The sequence below is a fragment of the Lemur catta genome, chromosome 12, assembly GCF_020740605.2.
Source record: "Lemur catta isolate mLemCat1 chromosome 12, mLemCat1.pri, whole genome shotgun sequence".
Taxonomy (NCBI): Eukaryota; Metazoa; Chordata; class Mammalia; order Primates; family Lemuridae; genus Lemur; species Lemur catta.
Genome location: NC_059139.1, coordinates 63681195 through 63704558, shown reverse-complemented (window position 1 = coordinate 63704558; position 23364 = coordinate 63681195). Strand labels below are relative to the sequence as shown.

General features: G+C 37.4%; 1 protein-coding gene across 14 annotated transcripts in view; it reads left to right on the top strand.

Moving 5' to 3' along the window:
- MCTP1 (multiple C2 and transmembrane domain containing 1) overlaps positions 1-23364 on the top strand; it is a 488669-nt gene that overhangs the window by 393015 nt on the left and 72290 nt on the right. For 10 of the 14 annotated variants that reach the window (XR_006738667.1, XM_045566489.1, XM_045566488.1 and 7 more), the window contains one exon: positions 8299-8418. The exons of the other annotated variants lie outside the window; for them this stretch is intronic. Coding sequence is in view for 9 of the 10 variants with exons in the window: in XM_045566489.1 (XP_045422445.1) it covers positions 8299-8418 (120 nt within the window). In the remaining variant the exon portion in view is untranslated. The remainder of the gene's footprint in view (positions 1-8298; positions 8419-23364) is intronic. 14 annotated transcript variants of the gene reach the window in all.

The window sequence follows — 23364 nt, the reverse complement described above, 5'->3', positions numbered from 1 at the left end:
TGTGTGTATAAATGTATACATAATATATATATGTAGAGTTTCTTCTTTTCTAATTGTAGAATATTCTATTGTCTATGTGAGAAACAAGCAATGTTTTTAAAGAGGTGTGCTGTTAGCATTTTGGGCAGGAAAATTCTTCATTGGGTGAGCCCGTCACACAAATCTCTCAGTGATTCACACCCCTGGCCCCACCCGCTAAATGCCAGTGTCTCCCCTTCTCCCACCCTAGTGATTGTGACAACTAAAAATATCCCTACATATTTCAAAATGTGCCCTGGGGAAGTGGCAGCTCAGCACCTAAATGTTTGCAAGTTGACGCTCCTTTCTTCCATTCCTCCTTTCTTTTCTTGTGCCAAAAAGGATTTAAGGTGGCAATTGGTGGGATTAAATCACAAATAGTGCTTTCATTGGCTTCTGACTATACTCTTGAATCAAGTTTTTAATGCAGGAATTTTACCTCCTTGCCAACTCTGATGATGGCTTTTTCAAAAAGAAAAACAGCACATTTTAGGTCCCACTTTGCATTATCCAGCTCTCTTCTTTAAGGCCATCATTGGTACAGGTGAAATAGTTTCCTATTAAGGATTCATTACCATAACCAGTTTTTATATATTGCTAAGCACCTTGCTTTTTTTTTCTTTCAAGCGTTGCCTAGTTCCTCAAAAGGCATATCTTATGTATTATCTTTCTAATTTGAGGCTACTCTCATATCAGAATATTCTCATGCCAAATGTTCTTTGTTGGGACCCAAAAAAGTCCTTCTGGATGAACTCTTGTAAGCACATATGCACTTTCTGCACCTCTCTTCATTCTATTCTATCTGAAATAGACATTGTTGAATGATGAAACAAACAGGAAAACATTAGGGGATGAAGGTTGGGTAAAAAATGGGTTAATACTGTGAAGGCCTGAGTATAAATGTGTGTTACGTTTAAGAAAAAAAAAATGAATTAAAATTAGGAAGGAAAAGGATTTTCTAAAAGGACTGTGAAATAATTAATTGTTTTGTAGGAGATGGCCTTTCCATGTAGGCAGAAAATTTTTTCTTCCCTTCTTTCTGAAGAGACAGTCAAATAGAGAATCTCATCTCTTAATTAGAAAGAAAAATACTCATCAAACACATCTCATCACTGGAGAGCTAATGATCCACAGCTGTTAGTCTGAAAGGGCAGGCTTTTTTCCTGAACAGTAGGAAGTGTTAATCATTTTGGATGAGATTTCTTTTTAAAATATACTGTAGTTTGCAAAAGAATAGGATATTCAATATTCCAACTTAAATGATTTTTTTGAAGTGGGCTCCCCTAGGGATACTGTCATGTGTGGCACTGAATGATCATTGCACACAGGCATCTTCCACTGCGCTTCAATGAGAGCATCAATTGATGGGATTCACATGGCCCAGTCCTGCCCGGGACTCTTAAAACCCTGGGCTCAAAGAAATAAAAATCACGCACGTCTTGCACTTCCTAAGAAATGGTGCTGCTATAAAATCTTAAAATTTTGAATCGGTCTCTCTCCTTCATATAATTTGCCTTGTTTAATATGAGGGAAAAGTCTTGTCCCACCTTCACTTAGCTTCTCAGCAGACAGCATTTTTTTGTTTGTTTAATCTTCATGTGAAAAAGTAAGGCTTTTTTTTTGTCTGTAAAAATGTAATTGGTTCATTCAGTTTCCAGTCTTTGCCTTTAGAGCCACCTTGCTAACCTCTTCTAAACAATTTTGGACAGAAGAAAACCCCACTTAATAGAAACCTTGTGAATAGCCAACTTTTGATTATTCAGAGCCATGAGAGATGGTGAGAAAAAGGAAGAATGAAATGGGCTCTCCAAACCTCATTTCCACCATTAGTTTTTGACCTCTTTGCCGTACCAAACCTTTACCAGAACACCGGAGAAGTAGCATTCCATTTCTTTGTACTGATGTAAAAGTAGTTATCCCAGAGCAAGGGGAAAAGAGAAATGTAGAAAATCTACAAATTGAATACTCAGGCCCTAAATAATGATACCTTCAAAGCATCAACATTCACTCTAAAATTCTTCACCTTAGAGTCAGTGGAACTTTATGCAAAAAGCACCCTGGAATAGGAAGCAGAAGGTCTGGCTCTGCCACTAGGTAGAAGGTGTCCTTAGATGTGTCTCAAACTCCCGAGCCTCGATTTCCTCATTTGTGAAAGGGGAGTATTAATAATAGTCTCTGCCTTCCCAGTCTACTTCTCAGGACTTTTTTCTTAAAGTTCAGTCTGTGCAATATGATATAAGATACTTGTTAGGACAAAGTAAGTTGTTTACTTTTCAGAAATTAAAACTTTTCAAAAAACCCATTCTGAGTATTTATGATTAACATTTAGAATGCTTTTAATGCCTGACCCAAATAAATACTAAAGGATTGCATTTTATGATATTGATGCTAATATCATAGGCAAGATAATGTTGATTTAAATAGAAGGTATTTGGACTTGAAAATGAAAGAAGATTATGAATAGGAATTGACATTCATAAAACTGCTAGTTCACAACAAGCTTTTCTTTCAAATCTAGGGGCATGAGGTTTCTAAAAATTGTTAACATTTTAAACCAAATTGTTTTAACTCCAGAGTTCACAAAATCTGCAATGTATGCAAATTCCATTTACTAGTAGTAACGAGTATCTGTAAAAATCTTGATTTGTTTGATTATTAGTAAAAATTATAACTCAAACCCTCTGTTTAACACTTATGATTTTTCACCAACAAACTCCTCCCTCCCCCACCACACCCAAATCACTCTAAAGAACATCACCCATCTTCTATAACTGCTCAAAGAGCAGTTATCATATTAACTTATCTTGGAGTACAAGTTTTTAAAGTCTGTGTAATTTTCTTATAAATAATTTTAAATATGAAAAGCATTAAATTGATACTGACAATATAGTAGTTTGTGATGAAGCATTTTCACATGTATTTCATCACTTGCTCCCCACAGCCAACTCATGAAATAGGCTGGTGTTACCACCTCCATTTTATAGGTAATAGGCTAAAAGAAAAAAGAATAACTGATTGCCCTAGGTTCTATGATGATCAAATAACAGAAATGGAACAAAAATTACTTCTTCAGGCTTCTGGTCCAGACCACATTTTACCATACCACATTGTCTTCTTGAAGAGAGAATAATGTGTCTCAGTTAGTTTTTGCTGTATTACAAACCACTCCGCAGTTAGTAGTTTAAAGCAGCTACCATTTATTTAGTGATGATTCTGTGGGTCAGCAGCTTGGATGAGGCTGGGCACGTCTCTCAGCTGGGCTCACGCTTGCATCTTCAGTCAGCTTCTGCTCAGTTGGTAGCTTTACTTTGGGTGCTGTCTGGCTTTCAGTGAGGGTGATAAAGACAACTATGCCACATAGTTTTTTAAGCCCCTGTTTTTCTCCTATTTGCTACTCTGCCTTTGACCAAAACATGTACCTAATCTCAGTGTCAGTGTGGGAAAGTATTACAAAAGGCATGGATACAGGGAGACATGGACAAATTCGGGTCATTACTGCATACAATTGCCACATTATTTTATGTTTAAATATATTTATATTTTTAATTTAATTACATAATTAAGTAATATTTAATAATTATAAATATATGTATATTTAAATATAAAAATACTGAAAATGGCACTCATTTCATCATCTCTTCTGACTCTGGTTAGTATGGCTTCTTTAACATAGCTCTTACACTTGAAACAATAATTAGCTATAGATTCTAGGGTGGTATAGGGAAAGTGATAAGCTATAAGAAGGGCCAAAAAATTGTATGCAGTATGAGCCAATCTATTCTTCCTTTTAATAACACCTCATGCTTGTTGAACATTTTATTGGTGTGAACCACTGGGATAATTCCATTTCTGGAATGTAAATCTGCAAAGTAAATAGTTTAATTTCTACTTTTCAGATGAGAAGACTAAGAGATATCTAGTAACTCACCCAAGGTCACACAGTGAGGGACCTTCTGTTTCCACTATACCACACCTTAGCAGCTCCTTGAGGGATCCCATGCTGGTGGCTGACAGTCCAAAGCCAGTTACCAGAGAGCTTCTAACATCCAGGATAGTGGGTAAAACTTTCAATATCCTTTTCCTAATGAAGGAGGTTGTATGTACTTATTATCATTTGACTAGTGCCCCATGCAGTTCTTCTGCTATAGAATTTTGGTTATAAATCACAGCACTCATTTAGTGATTTTTTAAAAGGAAACGACGAAATTTTTGGAATAGTTATAGTCTCTAATGAGCAGGGATAACTAATGTAGGACTAGCTGTTTTGTTTGGGATAGGGCATGGATTCCACGAGACTGAAATGTAGATAGTCTAAGTTTCCTTATTAAAAGTGGCAGGTGGGGGCAGTGAAGGCAAAAGCTGAAGACACTAAGTGACAGAGAGAGAGAGAGGAAAAATAAGGAAACGGTGCTGTTGTGATGGAGTCAAAGGAGTTAACACCCTGCATGCATTTGTGAGAGTTCCTATCACCTAATGTAACATTGAACAACTCTAGACTCTTCAGGTCCTCTTTCCATCTCCCACACAGGCAAAAAGGGGCTCTGGAAGGAGGAGTCATGACAAATGCTAGACCCTTTATGGTTTATATTAATATTTGTATTCTGTGAATGTGTCAGTGATTTTTTTTTTATTCATTGATTTCTTTTTGCATCCCATTGTAACCCATTATTATATCTCTCTTCCTCCCCACCCCAAAACATGTGAAAAAGTACAATCAGGACCAAGGACAGATCCTGCACTGTCGTGGCCTTCCTTGGATCACTCGCAGCTGCCTTCTCCTTTCTCCTACTGCCCTAGTGGGACACTGAAGGCCCAGCCTTTTGTGTTACCTCAGGTTTTTTTTTTTTTTTTTTTTGTGGGAAAGAGGAGAGGATCAATCCTCGCCCAAGAAGGAGGGAAGAGGCTTCAGTGTGGAGTGAATGAGCTAACAAACTCCTTTTTTCCTTCAAGGGCTCTCTTTATCAGAGGACCCTCACCAGCTAACAAGAATTAGAATCATCTCCAATACTATAGTGAGTGATTGCTTTTTCTCTTAGTTCTTAGCAATCTGAGTCCAGAGACCATTTGTTCTACTTTTGAACACCCCGTACTTCATAGCATATAGTAAGTGTTCAATAAATACATTCTGATTGTTAATCCGTATTCATTTTTTAAAATCTTTTCTAATTTTCATTTAGGTGTTAAAAAATAAATGTTTTTGTATTTAGAGTTTGTTCAAAGCTTACTGTTTGTTTGGTTGGTTGGTTGGTTGTTTTTTTAAAAGGTATTTTCAACAGTTGGAGCTCCTTACTCAATTTCTCAAATATTAGATTTTTAAAGAACACACAATAGGAGAGGGGATAATTTTTCCATCCTCAGGATACCTACATTAATGTGATTTCTTCCTTTGTCTCTCTCTTCTACATCTTTCCCCAACCCATGTTCTGGTGCCCATGTTGTTAGGACATGTAAACGCCATAGGTATTCATGAGAAGTGCTGTGGCAGTTCTGAGTGCTATCTTTTAAGAAAGCTATTGATGTATTGATTTGTATGTGGTTAGAGGAAAATGTCTACAATGGGGAAGTGCCCAGAAACCATACCTTGTCTTGATTACTTGCAAGATTAGCATCTAAAAAGTTTTTTCTATGTAATGCCAGGCGTATAACTAACACTAATATATGGACATTCCAAGGAAGTTTTTTCTGGATAATACTAGAACTCTAACACCAATCCATGGACATTACAAGGGAAAATATATCTGCTCAATAGGTTAAAAATTATAAGTGGTCATATTTAGCAATGGAATAATCTGAATTTCATCCATGAAGCTAGAACACATTGAGTGAAATGAATACCTTCAGAAAAGGTAAACATGTAGGAAGGTCCAAGAGGAAAGACTGTGATCAGACCATAATATGCAAAGCAGTTCATGACCGTGTAGCCAGGATGGAAAGAGAATCTTGTCTAGAAGAAGTACAAAGGTAAACTTATGTGTCAGCAAGAGAAATTTGCTAATAGCATCCAGGTTGTAACTCTGGATGCATTTTCCTGAAGTCACTTGGTTTCTTGTTGTGGATCTGTAGTACTTTTACTAAAACAAATAATTAAATAGACTTCTGTTGATTGACTTGGGACCCCAGTGTCTATTCCTTAATGTAGTAAATATTTACTTATTGAGCATTTACTATGCCCTGTACTATTCCAGGCTCTGTGGTAAAACAGTGAACAAAAAGTCTCTACCCTTAGGAAACTTATATTCTAGTGACTGCCTAAACGTTACAAATTAATGTGTAAAGAATTAATACGGACTGTAGCCAAAAACAATTTTCTCTTTTACATGTGTTGATATCTGTCAAATTTACCTTAATTCACTTCCTGAAAAAACAACTATCTTTATAAAAAATGCATTTTAATAATCATAACCATCAATTATAATTTATATCATCTTTGTACATATTTTATAAATTTCAAAAGTGAAATGAAAATATTTTATTTTTCTGGAAATCTTACTACTTTTCTAGTAGAAAAAGAAAAGATATGGCTCATGTTTCATGCATTGTGATATATGGAGTTTTTCTTATTCTTGAATCTATAGTTATCATGTAATCTCTCCAAAATTCATTTGTTGGATTATTAACTGTTATTTGTGCTTTTTTGGTGTCCATTTGGGTTATGCATATCAAAGAATTCAGTAAAATACATACAATTTTCAAAATTTAATGTCACATTAAAAAAAACGGATGATACAGTAAAGTCATGAAGTTATTTTAAATATTAGGGAAGGTATGTTAAAAGTCATCAGGTATATAGCCCTCTGTCGAGATATGAAGACACTGAGGCAAGTGACTTTCTAAGGCCAGGAGTCTCTCTATCACTCCACATGGCTTAATTTTCTCTGCCATTTAAATAGGGTATAGGCTTGACCAAGATTTGTTAAGCAGACTGCACATGGCCCATGCTGCTTTGTGTGACATGCGTATCCTTCCAGCACTGCCCATAAAACTCCTGACCTATCAGAGGCAAGATGTTTGTGTTACCCAAGCAGCTAGCTGAAATTCCCAGTTATGCCATGGTTCAGCTAAATCTTAGCAGTCAGAGGACTTTCTAGCTTGCAGTATTAGAATTTGTGTTACCTAAGGACCCTAGTCAATAATTAGTTATCGTTCTGAGTTTTGTAAGGTATTAATAACATTTACACAATAATGGTTTTTGTTTTTGCACAATTACTGGGTGCCAAGAAGTGTGTTAAATCCTGAACACATTTTAATTATTCAATTCTCACAACTATAGGTAAATACTCCTATTATCCCCGTTTTACAGGAAGAACTTGAAGAGAGGATATATAAGTTGCTGAAAGGTTATGTGGCTAGTTAGTGTTAGAATCAGGAGTGGAATCCAGCTCTTAAATACCACCTGACTGAACATTACCTTAATTTGACAGCAGGAGCCACAGGCCCAGAGAATTTACATGATCTGTCCAGCATTACAGGAGTCTGGTAGGGAGGCGGGAGTGAGTCACACCTTATATTCAACGTTTTATGTTGTTTTACAATGTAAATGCTCTTAGAATGGCTCCATCTGCCACCCTGAGTTCTTAATCTAACATTTGTCTTACAATGAAAAAATTTATATACTTAGAGAAGTAGATCACATTAGAAAAAAAAAACATAGGCATTTTTAAATTTACTTTTACAAAATTTTCTTTCAATAGCTATTTGATTTCTATGGTAATGCTACACATTAAACCAACTTTTTTTTTTACGCTTGTTGGCAGCAATGCTTTTTTCATTATATGAAAACTTTGGGGCTGTTGGTGTAGACTTGGTATTTTCATCTGCTTATTATACTTGTTACATTGTATTATCCAAGTGAGATTTTTTTTTTAAAAAAAGTCCCTGATATTAAATAGTGATTCATTTTTTATCATTCAGGCAGACAGACCGAGCTATTTCTGACAACGTCGTGAAGCTCATTTTGCTGCCTTTTTTTTTTTTTTATTTTGTCCAACCTAACAATAATTTCACTGGAGGAGAAAAATTAAAATTGTCTCTTTGACAATGTAATGATACCAGTTTTTCCTTAACAGAAATTAAACAAATTAAAAATCTTAACGGTGACTTTCCAGGGGTCAGTTGTGCTTTTAGAAAAATGCCTAGCAAGTTCCCCAGGCTTTGTTTTCAAGATAAATCTTGCCGTTCTAAAGCATTTAGCTTTGTGGTATTTTGAAGTGGCATATAAATAAGAGTCCATTTAATGAAATTCAGTGTTGACTCATCTCTTCTCTCCTCTCTCTCCTCCAGCTCTTTCTCTTTGTTGTCTGGAACTTTGAGCTCTACATGATACCGCTGGTTTTGTTGTTACTATTGACATGGAACTACTTCTTGATAATATCAGGGAAAGATAACAGGCAACGTGATACAGTAAGTCTCTACTTCCTTACTTGCGTGTGTTTTTGTTCTTATTCCTAGTCCCTCAGACAAGATCAACATTGAATTTGGTTTTACAAACCAGGAATTCTGTCTATAAATACTCAAGTTTAGAGGAAAGTTTTATCAGATCAAAACTAAGAGCTCTTTGGTCCTAACACAATAGCAAGTATTCACCTATGTCTAGCATTACTCATCTTGGTAGAGACTAAAGTAGGAAGCACACCACAGAATGAGCTATGATTTTTAATCGTAAATGGGTGTTCCTCCAAATGATTGTTTCTTTTATTCGCATTATTTGTTTTTATGTCTTAATGGATCCTGAATTCAGACATAATATTCTAAAATTATTAAAGATCAAACCAGATGAATGTATTTTACTTAATGCAGTTCTCTGTTCTCTGCCATTAGAAGGAGGGAAGCACTGATGGGGGCTGGCATGGGGAAGTGTATAAAGTACCTTAATTCAATGAACACTCATTGAACAGCAAATACCCTTCTCTGTTTCAGGGGTGTATTGAAATACCAGCTCAAGGATGAAGAGCTTTATTTAACTTAGGGAAACTTATACTAATTTCACCTGCCCTCTTTGGCATTTTTGAAAGCTTTTAGAATGTGTGAGACAACTTTCTCTCTCTGGAAGAGAGTTTTAGACTAAAAAGCAGAAGCTAACTACACTGTGATCACATTTGTTCTTCCACGCTCTGTTCCCCTTGGACTCTCTGTGGCAGCACCCCTAGCAAGTGTACTTCAAAACTCTTCCCCATAGAGAAACAAATGGGGGGAGGGAGCTCTTCTCCAAACATGACATTTGCAATTTGATAACTCGATAGACATCTGTTGAGAAGAATTTAAAGGTTTGTCAAACATGAGAATCTACTTGGTCCTCATCAGATTACATAGTTTTTTTTTTTTATTTCCATTAAGGGTCTCAATTTGATTTATGATCAGTACATTTTGCCAACTACAGTGCCCATCATGATGCAGAATTATTTGATCACCAGTTTAAAAGTATTGTATAATACTTTATCATAATAGTAAACAGTGTGATGGTTGCACAGACATACCTGTGACATAAAAGAACATCCCTTTCAATAACACAAGCAAAATGCACTTCAAATAGTAACACCAGCAAAATATACTTCTTCAAAATAATTTTCTTAACCATCAAAATAAAAGAAAAATCCTGATGCACAGCTACCAACTACATGGAAAAGTTGCCAACAACACACCCTGTTTATTACACTGTTATATTTCTGTCTCTCACTAGATTATAAATTTGAGGGAAGGGACTCATTGTTCATCTTTGTATTTGCCACTGTCTATAACATGTACTTTGCAAACTAGAGATGTTCAAAACATTTTTTGTAAAGTATATCAAACCAAACATGAGATTCCTAATAGAGATTTTAATGGTGAGACAGCATCAATAGACAAGAAGTTATTAGTATTATTGGCAAGGATTTTATAGATACAGATTTAAATTGCTCACTGAGAGACAAGCCCCAAATGCTATAAGCATTGGTGTCGTGGGGACTAATAGGTACTTTTGTCAATTAATCCAGGATGTTTTCTTTAAGAAAATAGGACTCTCTCAGACAATTGCTTTTTTGTCCCATTTATTTCAGGGATATTATCGAGAGAGAAGAATATCTACTTTTCATTCAGTTGCCTTGAGACAAATTTGCAAATAAGATTATTTGCAAATAGGAAAAACTGGTAATTTAGTTTTAGCTTCTTAATTCTATGAAGGGACTTATCTTCAATATTTAGTCATTGCTTTGAGTATTCTTAGTGAAAATTTCTGAAACTGTAGACTCTGCTTATTATCTGCTCCAGAATATACCTGCCTTGGCTAGAAAGGTCCAGAATATACCTGCCTTGGCTGGAAAGAGAAATAATAATATGTAACGTATCCTTTTGTACTTAAAATTCTCTAAGTCTTTTTATAGCCTATTGAAAAATTGCATATTTATAATTTTTCTGCTGCCGTTTATTTTTTCCTAAATATAACTCCAAAATAGTATTTACCAAACCTCTTCCTTTTAGGCACATCTCCTCTAACAAACTCTTCCTTTTAGCCATAGATAACATTTTATTCCCCGGCACAGCCCACTGTGAAACATTCTATAGCCTAACTCTCACAGAATGCCAACTACACTCCATAACTCCCAGTAATTGCCTTTTATTTGCCCAAAACACACATATCCACATATTCTGTTCTTTCCAGGCACCAGAGCAGCAATCACAACCTTTCATTCAGCTTCTTATTCACTGGCTCAGTTGAGACCTTATGTAACTCTTAAATCCAATTTGTCTAATTATGTGTTTTCTGGCATACCCAGCTGTGCATTTGAACTGGTTGCTCCTTTTGAAAAGAAACCTGGATTATTCTTTGCTGGTTGCAGAATACATATACATACACACACACACACACACACACAGACACACACACATATGTATTTATACACATATATGCAAATTAAGGGACAGTGTTTGTAGGGGTGTTACTGTGCTATGACTAAGTGACTCTCTGGTGTAGTGCACAGCACTAAAGGAATGATATTTTACCCGAAGTCCTTATTGATATCCCAAAGACATTGCAGAATCCTTCAGCATATGTGAAAACTTCACAGGATCTCTGAGGTGCATTAATCACACTGTTGGCTGATTCCAAACTAGGAAACTTTCTGTTTTAGGAAAGAGAGAGACAGAGAGAGAGAAAGAGAATTTTCTGCTCTGGGGGGTGGGGGCGGGGGACACATCTGTACATTCAGCAAACAAAATTCAATTAGTTTGAAAACTATAAAAAAAAATTAAAATGACCTTTGGGTTTGTCTAACAAAGAGAGAAAAGAAAACAATATTTCCATGGCATAAAAAGTTGAAAAGAAAATAACACTGTGGAAGATAAAAAAGTGCATAGATGGGTAAAAATCCTGTCTTCAATGTATTGGTTGATAGTTGAGATTAATACCAAAATAGGGAAGAATTTCCTTGTGTGTTTATTGTTTAAGCAGAGGCTTTCCTTTCTTGGAGACCTGTAAGATCACAGGAGCTGAAACCCCCTACCTTTTCCCTACAATGGTGCCTGTTTTAGTTTAATGAGAAAAATGAGATGTAATCCTTATCAAATAAGTTTTGCTACATTTAATGAGCTGAACCTGTTAAGGACAGGATAAGTAAACAGTCATTCCAGAGGCTAAAGCTGTAGTCTCAGAGGGTGCACATGAGAAAAAGACATGGTTAAAAATGGTATTTCACCTTCACTGTTTTCCAGTTGAACTTGTTAAAAATAAGCAGTCTTAGGTCTGAATCTATCTAAACTTGGACCATGACATTAAATTTTCTAGCATGAGAATTGTTAGGCTTTTCCAGAAAAAAACTGTTTGATACATGCTTCATTCAGAAATGTCCCTGGCATGAAAGGGATTTAAAGATAGGAATGTCATCCTTCTCTTGGTTTGAGCTGTCACTCCAAAACCTGGGGAAAATTCTCGCCTGCACTGCCTATTAGGTTTGTAATAACTATCCAAATTACAGTTACTGTGGGCAGAAATTTTGTAAGTCAAAGAGCAGATGCCAGGAAATGGTCTTTACTTTGGGTTTTAAAACTACTGAACCCTCATTACAGTCTGGGCACTTTATATTCATCACACCAATTCAGTCTTCCCACAGGAGAGAGAAGCTGATTGTGTCAGCCCAGCCAATGGGTTGGGTCCTCCTAAGTCAGGTACCCCTTCCCCGCCCCTGTATCTGTGGGAAGCAAGGGAACAAGGAAACATGTGGAACAAGCATGGCCACAAGAGCCCTCCCTCAAGAAATGGGAATCAGGTCTTAGAGAATGAAGGAAGTAGGTTGACCAAGCAAACCAAGCAAACTATTGCTCACCCTGTAAGTATCATTATGTCTACTTTACATTCAGGAAAACAGGGTCAGAGAGGTTGAACAACTTACTCAAAGACACACAGTTAAAAAGTGGCAGAGCCAGTATTAGAACACAGATCAGTCTGTCTAAAGCGTATACTCCTAACCACCAGCCAATCGCATTTCCTCCTGTGGCTATATTTTGGTACATCCCACCTCTTCCTGGGTAACATTACAGCAGATTTCTCCCCTGAGTTACAGAAAAGCCAGTAGCCATAACTGTACCTTCAAGCAGACATATTGATGAGAAAACACTCACCGCCTCCACCAAATCTCCTTATCTCTCCTTCAGAGAAAAGCAATAGACAATTGTTAAGCAATTTCTATGTATCAGGTATCTTACCAACCCTTTTTGAAGACATTACCTCCTTTTATTCTTTACAATAATTATATTGAGCAAATAATTCTAAATGGTTTTATCCCCATTTTACAAATGAGAAACTGCAGAATCAAAAGAGGATAAGTAATGAACTCCACAGAGTAGGTATGATGTGAACCCAGTTCTGCCCTGTTCGAAACCCCTAGGCTATTTCCATGGTAACGTGCAAGGCAAGTCTTTCCCCAGGAGCTACTTTCTAAGTATCCAGGGCCTTGCATGGAATCCCAGATGTCTTCAAATTCTTTCCTATAAGGTACCACGTAACCTCTCAAGAATTGGTTTCCCCATTAATCTCAGAAGCATCTGTGACCAGGAGAGCTACCTTCCATTCACCTAGATGAGCATAGGAGTAAATCAAAGCTGAGAATGCTTCATATTAGTGAATAAAGTTTTTGAATTTCCTTGACACCCAAAATCTCTTCAAGCAGTGTTTTTTAATTACACTTTAAAAGAACATTCATTTTCACTGTCATGATATTCCTCCCACACAACAATCTCAGTTACCTAATCAATGGAGGCATTGAAAGACTGAAGCGTGGGGCAGATCAATGAAATCATTCTCTGACTCATGATATGACTATGACACAAATTGAGACAAAGTCTGCCTTGCCAAAATACTTTAGTAAATACAGAAATGTTTAGTTAGTTCCCCTGAATGACAAAATACTCGATTCTTCTTTTCCCTTTTAGAATAGTACTGAATATTTTTTTCTCTTTGGAACTGTTCCAGTTAAGCCCAGAGCACTTATCTCTAGAAATAAAGCTTATAAGGAGAAAATTTCCTTTGTCACCACAAATGCTGTTGATTGAACAACTAGGGATGGTCCACCAAAGAAACATCTGGTTGTTTGACCTGAGTTTCTATAAATCAAACACATTTATTATTTTCACAACCAGTTCTCAGTTCCAAAGAAGTCTGTGGTAGATTATTTGAAAACATAGAATATTGAATAAGTGAAATATTCCTAACAAGATCTAAAGAGGCTGGACAAAGTCAAGCTGAGAGAGGAGAGGACTCCATATGCAAAACACTTGGAATGTACAGTCAGACCCTCTCTACTTCAATAGAGTTTTATCATTCACTGATAGCAGCATAGACCACAAGTTTCCTGTGTTTGCCTCTCAGTACCAAAAAAGACCACATACTCAGTGCTCTTAACAGAAGCAGCACTGAGTCATACAGCCTGTAAACACATCTAAAAATGGATGATCACTCTTTTCTTCTTCGTGCTTATTTCAACGGCAATTTTCTCAATTTTTTCAGAAGGTCATTAGCTTACAAAAATCAAAGGAGGACGAGGAAAAGAACCAGACCTTTAGTTTTCCAACACAATCACTACATAAAGAAGTAGGAATCAATAGCCAATCAGATGTCAGAAGAAAAGTTTATCCCCCTCTCGAAGCTGTTCACCAACTGTTTAGCCTTGCTAGATCATCAATCCCTGTACAGAGTGGTGTCCTAACATACTGACAACCATCACATCATCAGGCTCTGGCCATGGACCAACAGGATTTCCACATTTTCTTCACTCATCCCAAATCCTCCCCCCAACCACAACCACCATGCCACCATCCCCTCCCTCTCAGCAGAGGACCAGGCCTTCTACTTTGCATATTTTCCTCACATTCCAGCCCTAAAGCCCTATGCATTTGTCCCCAAGCTACAGTTGCCAGATTTAGCAAATAAGAACACAAGTGCTCAATTAAATTGGCATTTCAGATAACAACAGCATATACTTAAATAATATTCATTATTTATCTGAAATTCCAATTTAATTGGATGTCCTATATTTATCTGGCAACTTTATCCCAGTCACACCTTGTATTTGTTATCTCAAGACCTGGAGGAAGGTGATCATTCTGAAATAAAGTTCTGATTGTGTTAATTGTGCTAAGTTGGTGGTTCCCCAACATCTTCAAGCACGGCATAAGCAGGCCCCACCAAAATCATAGCTTTAGCTTTATTTCCCCTGTATTCTAGAAAGATTGTTTATGTGTTTCTTTGGTTTGCTTTTGTTTGTTTATTTTGGAGTGTACAATGTTTATTGAGCAAAAGGTGGGAATAGTAGACCAAATAGGTGGGAAACAGAAATGAAACAGACCATGCCATGCTCTTTTGTCATCTCTTTCTTCTGGACAACTGTTCACTACTTGGGAGAGCAGGAAACCATGGCACAGAGATGTTATGCCATTTGGAAAAGCTCACACAGCACAGCTGGATGGGACCCTAGTTCTGACTGGCTCCCAGGCCTGTGTTCTCTGCCTCTCCTCCAATCTACCCGTTCCACAGGCCCAGAGAAGGCAACTCCCTGGTCTCCGTGACACAGCTAGAAAGGAGGGAAGAAAGGAAGGATCCTTCTCCCTTTGGATAGATGGGGAACCTGAGGGCCAGAATAAGACAGTAACCTCAGCAGAACTAGGTGCCATGTGGGACAGCCGTGTGGCCCGGAGAAGAGCAGTGTAAGCAGGGTCTTGAATTTAGTGGAGGCACACTTACTCCATCAGCTTCATGGCTGCCTGGCAGCCATGTGAGCACTGTGGACAGATGTGTAGTTTGGCTGGAGCACTTGAAGTCCTTGCCTCAGGCATGACACTTGAAGGGTTTGAGGTCCAAGTGCAATACCCGGTGGCTCTGCAGCCATGGAAGGCTGGCAAGGACACAGGTGCAGTTGAGTAGCTGTAACCCTGGTGAGGGAGGGACTCTTCTGGGGTGCATTGCACTGGGGTGGGCTCCAAGGCCACTCTTCCAGCTGCACCATGTACTCGCAGGGGACCTGGTTGGCGTCATGACCAGGTGGCCACCCCGCGATGGGAGTCAAAGCCTCACAGTTGAGAAAGGGGTTGAAGGTGGGGCCTTTCACCTTGGGGAAAAGAAGAGCTTTGAAAGGTGGTAGGTCCATGGCCTCTGGAAAGGAGGACTAAGGGTGGGGTGGACCCAGCGACAGTAGGAGCATCTAGAGCAGAGTATCTAGATGTTTGTATCTTTGTAGTTTCCCAAATGCCGTATACACTTTCTCCATGCTTTCTACTCTTTTCCTAAAAATATATTTACAAATATAAATGTTTCTTGCTTATCACACATTTTGTTTTTTACAAAAATTGAACCACATTGAACCCACTGTTAGCTTACCTACTTTTTACATTCTGCAACATATCTAGAGGTATCCCTCATATTACTGAAAAATCTTCTAGTGCGTTGTTTTGAATGGATGCATAATTTTCACTATATGAATACTATATTTTTTCTTAATTAAACACTGTTTTTAGAAATGTTTGTTTCAGATATTTTTGTCTTCTCAATGCTATAAAGAAAGTCCTAAACAAATCTTTGGGTACCTTTCTGGTAGTGTCTTTTGGAAAAGTCCTTGAACAAGGACTTTGGGTGGGAGTATTTGCATTTTGAAGATTTTTGATAGTTATACTAATTTGACACCCATTAAGATTTTAGCATTTTATACATTGGTGCCTGGGTAATGACTAATTATCATGTCTTCTGAAAAGCCATCCCTCATTTCCCCCTCTCAGCCCTGGCCACTAGCCCACCCCTACCAATTCATACTCTAAAAGGTTAAGCAAACCCACTCCTCGGAGTTTTCATGTCCTTCTTTGTCATAAATTTGTTTCAGATGCTGCCTAAGTGTCTATTTTAGGCCTGACATAAGTTATTTGAAACCCAGTTGTACCCCATCACTTTTGGCTAATTAAAACTTGCCGTCCCTGTGTGGTTATTTGTGATGTAGCCCAGTTGGTCCTCGTCTCACTGACTCCAAACCAAACACCCCCCCACAGCTGCTGACCATGATAAAACCTAATGGTCAACACCAGCATCGAGTTAGTAAGTTCCCCCTTCACACGTTTTGTTTAGCCAAGAGATGATGCTCACGGGCCTTATTAAAGGCATGGTCCTACAGGCCCTCTCTTTCTCCTTCATGCTCCACCTACTAGTTGAGCTCTCTGCTGCCTCCAGACTTGGTCTCCTGTTGGCACCCCTAATCTCACTGGGACCAGTAAGTAATAAATTTCTTCCATTTTATGCGTTTGGGGTTCACCTCTTTGTTGTTTCTCACCTGACTAACAGACCTGAACCTAACTTTCTCCTGGTCAGAACTCTCCTTGGCTTATGGTCACTTTCAAGAGGACCTCCATACCAAATTAAAAAGAAACCATAACAATAAAAATCACAACACTCTTACTATAACAATTGGCTCACTGTGGGTCTTCCTCACCAGCCTGTGAGGAAGATTGTTCTAATTGTATCTTCCATTTGTTTATCTAATCCCAACACAGAGCAAAATGTCTCAGATATAGCAGCATAATAATTGCTAAAAAAGTTTGGTGAATGAATAAATATTTTAGTCCAATCTTTCTTTCCAAATCAAAAATTGCCTAGCTTTTATGCATAATTATTTTCATTCAACCAAATGTTATTGAACATTTTCAGGAACCAACAGTGCTAGCTGTTGCTCAAAGGTGATTAAGACATGCTCCTTGCCCAGGACAGTCTGTGGTCTAGAGAGGGAACCAAACTACTAAATCAAATATGTGAATATAATTGGTGCAGTGATAGAGATCTGTAAATGACACGCAGAATGTGCAGACAAAAGGTGTTTAGATCATCCCAGAGGTGCGTGTGTGCTGCATATGCCAAGAAAAGGGGACTAAATCTCTCTCTGTGGCCATAGTTCTTCACTCCTCAGTCTGTCTCTTTCACTTAGTAACTTCATGTTTGCCTTTAATACTTGTTGAGCTTTTTGGCTGTCCTTTTACTCAATTCTCAAACTGCAGTTGAGCTTAAAATTGGAAAGATAAAATTGTAGACTAGTGGAAGATGAGTACCACCAGTGTGTGACATGTCAGTTCACATAAAGAAAGATGTAAAGGAAAACAATTCTACATTTAAGTCAGTTTACTAAATATCTTCCTCACTGGAATGCACACTTCTTGCATTAGATCTATTAAGACTCACAAGAGACTTAGAGTTTAAAGTTAGTGGTAGTTGCCATAGAGAATGTTTACAGCTACTCTCACTTTTAGCCCCCACCATCTTCCTGAATTCTCCCCACCTGCTCAGATTCTCCGGCGATGCGTAGGAGAATGTAATTGGGGCAAAGAGGTACTCTTAGTTCTTCCCTGAAAACCGGCTCTTTTTCTAGAAAATCAGTTGGTTTGGTAAGTTTGAAGGCAACTTGAAGGTCTTGTACCAATAAATGGCTGAGTTTTTTTTGTTGTTGTGTTTTTTTGGGGGTTTTTTTGTTTTGTTTTTTTTTATAATTGAGCCCTAGCTGACTCCTGGTGCTCCAGAGAGTCATTGAAAAGCCAACTCCCTAAGCTCCCCTCAAACCCTCCCATGGAGCCAAAGAATTCGCCCTCTGTTGGTTCTCCAAAGCACCCAGCCCAAGTATCTATCTATGTGTCAGCCCAGTGGTTTTATCATTTCTGTTCTCCTTCCAAAAAATCAACCCCCACATTTTTTTCATTTCTGTAATTGAGGAGTGAGACTTAGGAGAAAAAAAGGATACCCACAGTTTTGGTCTCAGGGTGGATGTGTTGTCCTGCCTATTTCTGGTGATTTCCTGTCCTTTCTAAATAATTTTGCACTCTCCTCTTGATAGCCCAAACTCTTAGAAACATTATGGTGAGGGAGGTAGGACAGTGGGGCTGTTAGAGCCGGTTCCCATCTGCCCCGGGAACAGAATCAGAAGACTCATCCAGAAGAATTTGCAGTTTTGAAGGTGCCGGGGCGGTGCATTGTCAAGCCTCTGCCTGGGGCTGAGGAATGTCTCTCAGAGGCCTTCCCCTGGGCAAGACACTCGACTCTGCACCTGGTCTCCAGGCACCGGTGGTCGTCACTTGCCCTATCTTAGGGCAGGATCTCGGTGGAACCTCCAAATGTTATGGTCTGAGATGCGAGAAATGACCACCTGAAGACCGAATTGAGCCAAATCAGGAGTCTTTATTAGCTGGCCAGCGACTGCCCTCTGCACCACCCAAAGGCGGCACAGAGAGCAGCAGTGAGCCTTTGAAACAGAAAGTTTTTATAGTGTAAGTTTGTGGGTGGACAATTACTAAGACAGAGCAAGCACGTGTACAAAAAACCTTGAGTAAGCATGATATCATTTTCTTATCTTTGGTGTAACAGGATCTGGGCAGTTTGGGCTCTGGGCCATATCTTGTTCACGTAAAACATGAGTGTCATAATAGCTTTATGCAAAACGTGGGGGCTGTCACCATTTTACGCAGAACATGGGTGTTGTAGTCACTTAGGAATTTCTGTGTTGGGGGTAGCAAGCAGGAGCAAGCAGGTTTACAGAAGCAGAATGGCAGATTAATGATCTTTCGGCGCAAAATTCAGACTGTAACAGGGCCAACCTTCTGGCTGACTTGTGACCTCATAACTAGTTTGCTTTGATTATTATGTGGTGTTGGAAGAGGATTTCACATAGTATTTGTGGAGACTTATTGTTCTTAGCACAGGAAGGTGACAAGAAATTACAAGACCTCAGTTAACAAACTAAAAGTGGAATCTAAATGACACGTCTTTATCTGCTTGTGGAAAATGTTTAAAAATCAGAACTATTATTAGGAGTTCGATAACTGAGAGTATTCATTTTTTAAGCATTATATGAGATACATTTTTCAAAAGCATACAACTGTAGGGCCCTTCTACCATCATGTACATAGAACTGGAACAATGTTTCAGTGACCAAACACCTTCAAGGACATTTTCTGTCATTTGTTTTCATGCAAAAAAATAATGAATATTAAACACTATCACTTTTTTCAAAAATCACTGAATTTTCTGGTAACATTGCTTAAATAAGAGAAAAATCAGGTCACTTAAACAAAGCTCCCAAATGAGTTATCCTACCATGGGCAACAGAAAAACATCTTAAAACTAAGTTTTACCACTACATCTTTCCAATGAAGACCTGAGATTAGATTTCAAACCTCCTACTTGTTAGCTATACAAATTTATTCCCTAGGCCTCAATTTCATTACCAATAATATGAGGATAATAGCTATCTGTTGGGGTCTTCTGAGGATTTAAGAGACAATTGCAGTGTGTTCAGTATACAGCAAGCACTCAATGAATGACACCTGAGCACCTTACCGTGTATCAAACAGGGCGAGCCAGTGTGAGTATTATGGAGGTATAGACATTATATAAGTCACTACCTCTCTTGAAGAATTCCCTTGTAAGTCCTATGGAAACAGATGGTTTTCCATGGCCATTAGTCATTCTTCTTGGTTTTCAGCTTAAAGACAATAGCATTGCCACAGTGAGATTTCCTGTGTCCATAATCCCATTGCTATGTATATGGAAATCCCACAAAAAGAAAAACCATATAAATCCCACAAAAATAAAAACTATGTATCAATTTTTGAAAGCATATGAAGAAATTTGAGCAAAAGTAATCTTTAACAGATTAAAACTTCTTGATAACTGAAATTTACAGAAATACCCTAAGTATTACGCCATTTTGCTGGTCATATTCATAGATATTTGACAGAACCATCTTTCTTGATTATTGTAATACAAATCTCCCCCATGCGCAGTCTATAAAGACAAAGGCAGGCAGTACCCTGAGCAAAGAACAGGGCATTTTACTAAAACCACCATTGAATCCAAAAGCAAAATACTCCTTTTCAACAGGCTTGCTCAGGATGTCGGGTAAGAGGAGAGGAAAGGTAAACCTACACCAGCATACCAGGCCTGGAGACAGGGACTAATTTTAATAAATCAGAATGGAACATGAAAATGTCAACTTAATCAAGCATTTAAATTTTATTAATCAAGCCTAATTTTTATGAGTGCAAATAATCACTGAAGCTGGACAAATTTGTTCTCGATTGCATCAGAAACATAATTTTAATATTTAATGGACTGATGAATTTAAATGGAGAATTATCTTTATGAAACATGCTCTTCATAATTTGCCATTAAATGAGAAATAAAAAAAATCAACATAAATCTTACATAAAGGTTATTTAACTAAATGTTGGTACTATAAATATTATAAATGCATTATACACTAATTTAGCAATCACACAGTACACTACATAAAGCAGAAATGATAAGTAGACCAGGCAGGCTTTTCCTAGAATATAGAGCTCTGTGTTATATTGCGGGAAGCTCATGATATAATGGTTCGGAGGTTTTGTGTGAGGTTTCGTGAACATTCTTTTCATTCAGGCTTTTATGCTACAATTCGCCATTCACCACAGACATTCTTTTCAGTCCAAATGTAGGTCTAAACCCACTAGGACTTTCTTTTGTGAGGTGATAATTCTTTATATAAAAAGATAAAAAACATTTTATCATTATTATTTATAGAAAAGTATAAGAAAAGAGCTGGTTTTCTGATTATATGATTTTTTGACATTCAAAACATGCTCCATTTTTAAAGTTAAATTTTCTTACATGTTCTCAGGTCTTAAAATATTCCAGGTGAAAAAAAAAAAAGAAGAAAAAGAAAACTCCAATTCGTGTCAGAATATTTTTCTCTGCAAATGTACACCCATTCCACTCACTCTGTCCATGATCCACAGCAAACAGATTGCTTAAAATAGGGAGTTGCTGTGAATTTTTATAAAAAGTAAATCAAATCTAACAGGTCAGTATGGTCTAAAAGTTGGCTAACATTAATCTCCAAGATAAATGTTTTGAAGTTCTTTTTCAAATTCTATTCTTTAAAGATCTCTTATGTTCCCAAAGTGTAGTATTTTCCTATTATACATGTGCTAAAATATGCATTTATCTGAAAAAGAACTTGCCTATTGCAGTTTTCATCTTCCCAAACATACCTGCTGGGGTTGGAGCAAAGCGTGTTCAGGAGAAGATGGCAGGACATGGTACTCTTAAGACGGCCATAGCAGCTCCCTTTTCTTTCCTTACAGAAAATATTTTCAATAGATAATATGGACCTTTCATTAGACACTTAAAAAGCAAAAATTTCTAAGGTTGTTTATAAAGTTGGAAGCATTTAAAATTGTGGCTCTTTTGTTACAAAGTTGTGGTTCTGGAATGGAAATTTGGCTCTAAATATAGAGGCTTAAGTATATAATTTTCTTTTTTATTTGACCTCTGTTTGTTATTAATATATAAAAATAGTCGAGGAGCAGTGGCTCACACCTGTAATCCCAGCACTTTGGGAAGCTGAGATGGGAAAATTGCTTGAGGCCGGGAGTTCCAGGCTGCAGTGAACTGTGATCACCCCACTGCACTCCAGCCTGGGTGACAGAGTGAGACTCCATCTCTAAAAACTATTAATGTGTGTGTGTGTGTGTGTGTGTGTGTGTGCGCGCGCGCGCGTGTATTTTGCTTTGTCTCTAAAAATACATATGTGTATATATAAATATTTTGCTTTGAAAACATTAAATTTTATAAAATAGATTAGTGGTAAGTCTAGCTATCTTTTAATTTTACTTGCAAAGCACATTAAACAGCTCAATTTTGGGGAGCCTTTTGTATACATTTTTTTAAGCTGACAAATACAGTTTCAAGAAAGCATTATTATTTAAGAAGGACATTCTAGGTTAATAGTTGACCTATTTTTTTCCTACTCAATTGAATTAATATGCAATATCCTAAGACACCAAGATTAGAATTTTCCTGCAAGCAAAAAGTACAATACATTGTAAAGCCTTTAGATGGAGACATAGTTCAAATAAACACTAGAATTCTGATCACAGTGCTTTGTGTAAGTATAAGAATGAACATTTTAAAATACTGAGAAGGAAATATGGAAAGACATTTATTTAAGATGCTTGTACTAATTATACAATTTATATTAGTTATTGTTTAGCCTCTCTTAATGGAAGGGCTTTTCTGCATATTAAGCTGACACTTAAGAAAATGAAAGGTTACATACTCTCGACCAGTAAAGTAAATTTACTGTCTTTGCACCTTACAGCAAAGCATATTAAAAGAATGCTGCTGTTGATGATACAGAATACAGGCTTATATAATCACTAGCATGCATCAAAAGTCATCTGATAGCCACATTAAAGCCACATTTCCTATTAAGAATCAGACTAAATTACAACATGGCACTTTCTAGAATGAGCCAGGGAAATGCATTCTGCAAGAAGAAATAATTGTATTTGAGTGTCTCTGTAAAAATCAGGAAGTCTTTTAGCAGTAAGTACTAATGCTTTTCTTTTTAGTCTGCCTTATTTTGTATTGCAATATATTCAGCCTCACTGGCAAGCCTATCACACTAATTATTATTACATCTACTGGTTCAGTTATTTTGATGACTACTGTAGCTGAAATACTCCAAGGTCAAATCCTTAATAACGTGAATCAAACTAAGCAGCCATCATACATGCAGTTGCTTTAGAGATATCCTGGATGAAACAGTATATCCCAGACCTGTTTGAGTCTTATTATTCTTACAAACATGGAGGAAATTAATGCAGTTTAATTGTGCCATTTATTTTGCAAAAGTTCTTTCTCAAAAATCTTGTGAGAATCAGTTGTCCTGTTGTAAAAATGTCTGCACAAGCACTCCTCTGAAGATCTCATTGACCACAAAAATCTTCAGCCCAGCCTCTGGTACTTTCAAGTGATATGAAATCATTTGAGTAGTTATATGCATCTTCCCAATCCACAGACATTCCATAATTTCATAT